Genomic DNA, 7083 nt, shown 5'->3' with positions numbered 1-7083 from the left:
ATATCCATAGTAACATGAATAAAGTGTTACAATATTATATATAATCATTTTTTAAAACCCTTTTCACTAGTAAAATAGCTTCGAACATAAAATTATTTCATTATTGTCAGTAGAGTTGTGTGTAACAAGCGATGTACAATTCCAGAATGATTCCAATACAGTAATACCCCGAAGTTACGCTATGGGTCGTTCCGGCATTGACGGCGTATGTCGAAAAAAACGTAAGTCGGGGTGCACGTTTTATACAACTGTATAGTGTACATATATATATATATATATATATGTGTATAAATACTCACCAGAGATAATCATGTATGTACCTCATAGAAAACCTCTGAAGAAGAATGAGAAATACTCTTTATTTTGGAAATAGAAAATGTTCGAGCACAGTCGTCTGCCGACACAAAGATTTTTTTTTCTCGCGCACAGTCACTATCCGTAGACTGAACGAATAATCGAATACAATGTAATGCACGGCCGGAAAATAAACATGACCATTCAAGTTTGCCGACAAGGAGAAGCGGAGTTGGGCGGGCGGGGGGTGGGGGGGGCGACCGATGGCGTAACTTCATAAAACGAGACCACAACGATTCGTACCCGTTTTCTTTCAATAGTATTTTTCGAACATATTTCCAAATATTTACAAATGGTGAATGGTGATATTTATGAAATCATTTTGAAAATACTTCGTGCTGTGTAAAATTAATATTGTGCGATATGTTTTAATGTATATGGGACATTCTTTTACAACCAAACACCGTTGAGACCGACACATTTTTGATTCAGCTGAAATTTTTTTTGACGAGATCCATACCGAAAAAATAGGGATACGTATTCGAGGATTTTTTATTTCACATATTTCGTAAAAGAGAGGGGATCGAAAATTTTATAATTTGGTGTTTTTTTGCTTGGAAGACTCACTTTCAAAAATTCATAACGCCGATTCTATTTCAGCTGGAAAGTTCGTTTTTTTCATCTCAAAGCTAATGAAATGAATTTTATTACAACAATTCTTTCATTAACGATTATTCCGAAATTTATACTGTTATAAACAATTAATATGTTTTAATCGATCTTTAACAATTGCCCCAACCTCGTAGCGAGTTCTTAGCACAACCATCGTATTCTACGTCAAATTTTTCATCCATAACGTATTTTGAATTGATGGAGAATACGATGTACTTGTATCGATAGTTCACGTCATATTACCCGTTATTTCATCAGCCACGTTCATTTCACGCGAAGCATTAAGCAGCGCATACATAATTTTCACATTTGACCATTATACCTTTCAACATTAGTTCTCACGTAAAACCCGCAATTGTATTTCGCGCCTCTTCCTCTAGATCATCTTGTAGTACCCCCACTCCACGCCAGTGTTACCACATGTTTACAGTAAAACTAAAAACTTTTGGTCTCCTCCGTTGGTCTATCTGTCTGGACTATCATTCTTCATCTTTGTGCCGGTGAAACCACATGTGCTTTTTATAAGTTTTTTACAAATTGTTTAATCATGGACAAGAAAAGATACCGAGGTGTAACAGTTGAATTTAGCCGCCAGAGAGACTACGGAACTCAGGATAGGTAGGTCCGTAGGGAGGGGGGCTTTCACCTAAGCGGTGATCGAGAAGTGTCAGCGAGAGACGACAGGAGAATCGATCGAGAAGTGGAAGAGAGAGGACGGTTTCGAATCGAACGAGCGGGAAGCGGGAGACGACGGACGAGGAGATCGTCAGCAGCGTGCGCTCGCCAGCAAGAATTATCAAGAACCAAGAAAGACAACCGACGAAACAGTAAATGCATTCGGATTCCCGATGGAGGAAAGCCCACCAAGAATGACGGACGAGGGAATACGAATTGGCCGCGCACGGAATTAGGGATCTGGAGAATATCCATAATAAAGCTGATATGATAAGTTTTATCTATGTGCTGACCTGTCCTAGTTTATTTGTCATTTTTATAAGTATGACTTTCATGAAATTGTTGTCGTCCTAGATGTCTGCCGTCCCCATTTTATTTATACATTTATTTATTCTTTTTTGTTGATATTTATTCGCGTCTCTTCTTCGATTCTAATTTTAGCCATACTTGTCCTTGAATTATACCAACGTCCTAACTTTCGATTAAAATAAAGATAATAAAAAATCATAAAAGAAAATTGTTAACGGAAGCTTTTTTGTTAATTGCGAGGGGCTCCGCAATTGGAGCGAATCACCGTCTACACAAACCGCGAGAACGAAAAGTCCGTTACAGAGGTTATTCAGACGAGGAAGAAGAAAAGGAGAATCGAATGGAGAAGCGACTGAGGCGACTGGAGGATGCGATTTTGGAAATGCGAGACAATAAGCGTCACAAGAAGAGACGTCGTAAGTTTATGTTTCCTTTATGTTCCAGAATATTCGATAGGATGCATCGGCAGGCCTCTGGCCTATATGGCAGAGATTGGCGTTCGATGGTCACTCGTTTAGGCACTAACCTATATCGAGGAGTTATTACTCAGACCGGTGCAAATGTTTCGAGGCCACCCGTGTAGGCTCTAACCTACACGGAGGAGAGTTTCTCAAGGCGCATTACTCGAGGCACCCTATAGGCCCTAACCTATAAAGGGGAGTTGAACTCGGCCAAAACATGCCCGACGTCATTGCTAAACGTTCTAACCAGGGGGCAGAAAACAATGAATGAAAACCTATAGGTTTCAGACGCATACCTGACGACCACGGAATAACGTCGTCATTATTGTTTTTACTTTCGTTGATAGGACGTCACCGAAGCTCAAGGTCCTCATCGTCAGAGGCCAATCGGCGACGGCGTAGCAGAGGAAAAAGCAGAGGAAGAAGCCAATTTCGAAGAAGCTCTTCGAAAGGATCCAGCGTGTATGACGAATCGATACAGCGAGAACTCTCTTACAGCCCTTCAGAGCAATTTGTCGATCAGACCGCTGCGCAGGTTGGGAGCTTGTCAAGCTCATCCGCAGAGGGACAAGTGGTCCATCATACTGCTACGCAGGCAGTTTTGGGACAAGATCCTCCTGCGATAAACAAAATAACCCAACAGACTGTCACGGTTACACAGTCAGGGGCTCCGCAGGGGTCCAGCGCAGCTGACTTGCTGGTCCAGCAGACTGCGCAGAGTTTTGTTGTGACAGAACCAGTGATCCAGGCTAGCGCTCTACACCTGAACCCTTCTCAGAGTCACAGCGTAGCTGGCGAGGAAACACAGTCAACCCAGGCAGCGATCTGTGAGGGTTCACTCGACCCCGCGATCCTAGAGATCTTAGGGAGACGTTTCTTGGAGGATCGAGTTCTGGCAGAAGCAATTCCTAAGGACTTAGTTGTTCGTTTGGAAGAAATCCTAAAGACGGGTTTGCCCACAGAGGACAGAGTCTCTCTCATAAAAAAGCACCCTCCGCCGTCCAATTGCGTCATCATCGGTCCACCGAGAGTCAATCCCGAGGTTCAGGCGTCTTTACATGAGTCGGTTGTAAAGAGAGACGAGAGGATTCACGCAAAGCAGTCGAAGATCACGGCGTGTCTCGCCGCAATCGTAAAGGTTTTCTCGAAAGTTCTAGAGGGCGGAGCTGAAAAATTACTCATTCTCGAGCTATTGGGCGACGCTTCGAGACTGTTAGCTGACCTCCTCCACGACGAGTCGATCATAAGGAAAAGCCTGATCCCCGCGAACTTAAACGTGTCGTGTAAGGAGACCTTGAACGCTACTGTCCCAGATGAATGGCTGTTCGGACAACAATTGGAGGAGAAATTAAAGGCGGCGAAGGCACTTGAGAGCTCGCGCAAGGAGCTGAAAGCTCCTCAAAAGCCACAGGGACAGAAGAATTCAAAAAAATCGACAGCCCCGCCGCGTCGTCCTCAGAACAACCAGAGATTTGCTACGACGTCAGGCGGGAGAGAGGAGCCGAGGAATCAAGGATATTCGTCATTCCGCTGAGACAACCACAAGAACGGGACCAACTGGAAGAACAATCAGAAGTCCGAGCGGAGCAACAACCGGAAGCGTTATTAGAACCAGTAAGTTCGACTGTCGGAAGAGTTAGATTCTTTAGACAAGAATGGGAACAGCTAACGCGTAACCCGTTAATATTATCGTGGATAGAGGGCTACAAGATACCCTTTGAGTCTCAGCTATGTCAGTCTACCTTTCCGAGGGGAATCTTCGATTCTAAAAGAGAGAGGGGGGCGATGGCCGATATAGTAGCCAAGCTGCAACGGAAGGGTGCTATCCGCCAGTGCGACAGCACTCACGGCGAATTTCTTTCTGGCATTTTCCGGGTACCGAAGCCGGATGGTGGTTCTCGATTTATTCTGAATCTAAAGCAGTTGAATGAGTTCATTCAGACGGAACACTTCAAATTGGAAGATCGAAAGACCGTTATAAATCTCTTGAGCAGGGGTTGTTTTATGGCAAAAATTGACTTGAAAGATGCCTATTACTCGATTTCGATTGCTGAATCTAACCGAAAATTTTTAAGATTTCAATTCGAGGGTCAGCTTTATGAGTTTACGTGTATGCCCTTCGGGCTCGCCACAGCGCCATATGTTTTTACTAAACTGCTAAAGCCTGTAATGACCGATCTGAGGCGACAAGGGTATTTTTCGGTCATCTACATCGACGACCTTTTGCTCGTCGGTAGGTCTTTTGAGGAATGTCAAGCGAACGTTCGAGTCACGTGCTCGCGTTTGCAGAAATTGGGATTTACAATTAATGAAGAAAAATGTCAGCTAATTCCGACAAACAAATGTAAATATATCGGGTTTTGGTTTGATTCGCTAAGTATGACTATCGAGCTTCCAAGGGAGAAAAGATTAAGAGTCAAACAATTGGTTTTAAAATATAGCCGTATTCAACGTTGTAAAATTTGCGAGTTTTCAGAATTTGTCGGTAGCGTTGTCTCGTGTTGTCCAGCGGTTAGATATGGCCTGAGTCACACAAAGGCATTCGAGAGAGCACGATACCTTGCCTTGGAGCCAAATAAGGGAAATTACGACGGTTGTATGACCCTGTCTCAGGATCTTCATTCGGATCTGAAATGGTGGGACAGAGTTATCCTCTCCGCAAAAAATTCAATCAAAGCTCCTCAATATTGTCGGGAAATCTTTACCGACGCGTCGTTATCAGGTTGGGGCGTTGCTTGTGGAAGCGAGAGATCTCACGGATTCTGGAGTAAAGAAGAAAGGAAAAATCATATTAATATACTAGAACTCAAGACGGCTCTTTTCGGGTTGAAATGTTTCGCCGATGACTTGAGAAACTGCGATATCCTCTTGCGGGTGGATAACACCACAGCTGTGGCGTATATTAATAGAATGGGTGGCGTCCGTTTTAAAGAATTAAACCGTCTAGCTCGTTCGTTATGGGACTGGTGCGAGACAAGGGGAATTTGGGTCTTCGCGTCCTTTATTAGTACGAAGGAGAATACGGAGGCGGATTTCGAATCACGTCGGCTTGAACCCGAAACCGAATTCGAGCTGTCAAACGCAGCGTTTCATTCGATAGTCCAGAAATTCGGGAGACCCGAGATCGATCTTTTTGCGAGTCGAATAAATTCGAAATGTAAAAAATATGTCTCTTGGCTACGCGACCCGAACTGTACAGCCGTAGATGCTTTTACTATGTTGTGGGGAACGATTTTTTTCTACGCATTTCCACCATTTATAGTCATTCCGCGAGTCCTGAGAAAAATTAGAGACGAAAACGCAACGGGTATTCTTGTAGTCCCTGACTGGCCAGGACAAGCTTGGTATCCACTCTTTCGGGCCCTCTGTGTTAGTGAGCCGCTGATTTTTAAGCCTAACTCGAAATTATTACTTTCCGCGAACAGGAAACCTCATCCGTTATGGCAGCAGACTACCCTGGTGGCCGCAATATTATCAGGAAAGCCTTCGAGATAAGGAACGTCCCCGAGGAATCCTTCGAGTTGATGCTGGCCTCGCTCCGCAATTCATCGATGAAGCAATACGACGGCGCGTTGAGGAAATGGTGGTCTTTTTGCTCAGACAGGAACGTCAGCCCTTTCGATAATTCGATTGAAAACGTGTTACTATTACTAACCAACGAATATAACAAGGGAGCATCTTACGGATCCCTAAATTGTTTAAGATCGGCGTTAGCCTTAGTTTTGGGACCTCACGCGGGGCAAGACCCTAGAGTAAAAAGACTGTTTAAGGGAGTGTCTGAGTTGCGTCCTCCGAAACCCAAGTACGACGAAACGTGGGACCCTAAGATTGTCCTGGATAATGCGGCCAGTCTAATGCCTAACGAAGAGATCTCGCTCAAAAACCTCTCGCTAAAAGTTGTCACCCTACTCGCACTAGTCACGGGTCAACGAATGCAGACTCTTTCATTAATTAAGATACCGAATATTCAGAACCTGGGTGAAAAGATACAGATTAAAGTTCCGGATAAAGTAAAGACTTCGGGGCCCAACAGAAGACAACCTTTGCTAAATATACCATTCTACGAGAAAGATAATAGTATATGCGCTGCAACAGCTTTGGTGGCATATCTTAAGCGGACACAGGATCTCAGGGGCGCCGAACAAGCATTATTTGTTGCAATCAAGAAACTATACGGGGCGGTTTCAGCCCAGACTTTGAGTCGGTGGGTGAAAAGTATGTTAGAACAGAGTGGCGTGGACACAAATATTTTTTCGGCGCATAGCACTCGACATGCTTCGACGTCGGCGGCGGATAAGAAAGGAGTAAATATAGACTGCATAAGGAAAGCGGCAGGTTGGACCTCAGCCTCTCAGACCTTTGCGAGATTCTATAACTTACCTGTGTGTAACGATAAGGACGCTTTTGCCAAAGCAGTTTTAGATAAATAAGAAGTTTTCATTTGTTCGAGTAGTTATTTTTGTTTTGGTTGTAGTTGTACTACACTTTTGGGTTGTTTGTTACTTGAGAATACATTCATTTTCAACAATTTACCGTGTTTTGGTGCCGTAATGATCTTTAAACATCTACAAGATGATCTAGAGGAAGAGGCGCGAAATACAATTGAATGATTAAACGAACTTACCTGTAAGTGAAGTTCTATCATAATTGTATGTAGCGCCCCTTCCGAATA

At 43.7% G+C, this 7083-nt stretch overlaps 1 protein-coding gene across 1 annotated transcript; it reads left to right on the top strand.

The window, feature by feature from the left end:
• Window positions 1-3724: 3724 nt before the first annotated feature.
• Window positions 3725-6841, top strand: LOC138190868 (uncharacterized). The gene is made up of 4 exons (XM_069135400.1): window positions 3725-3734; window positions 3823-4644; window positions 4888-5057; window positions 5837-6841. Exons 1-4 carry the CDS (start codon window positions 3725-3727, stop codon window positions 6839-6841), a joined length of 2007 nt encoding a protein of 668 aa, XP_068991501.1.
• The last annotated feature ends 242 nt before the right edge of the window (window positions 6842-7083 follow it).

Source organism: Neodiprion pinetum, chromosome 4 (genome assembly GCF_021155775.2).
Source record: "Neodiprion pinetum isolate iyNeoPine1 chromosome 4, iyNeoPine1.2, whole genome shotgun sequence".
Taxonomy (NCBI): Eukaryota; Metazoa; Arthropoda; class Insecta; order Hymenoptera; family Diprionidae; genus Neodiprion; species Neodiprion pinetum.
The sequence above is the reverse complement of the archived record's forward strand: the minus strand, read 5'-3'. Positions and strand labels throughout refer to the sequence as shown.

What these genes read in the sequence shown, in the direction of transcription:
- LOC138190868 (XM_069135400.1), top strand. An exon ending in CGACGACCTTTTGCTCGTCG is followed by an intron (nt 4,645 to 4,887) that starts GTAGGTCTTTTG and finishes GCGAGTTTTCAG; the next exon opens with AATTTGTCGGTAGCGTTGTC. An exon ending in ATCTGAAATGGTGGGACAGA is followed by an intron (nt 5,058 to 5,836) that starts GTTATCCTCTCC and finishes TTCCGCGAACAG; the next exon opens with GAAACCTCATCCGTTATGGC.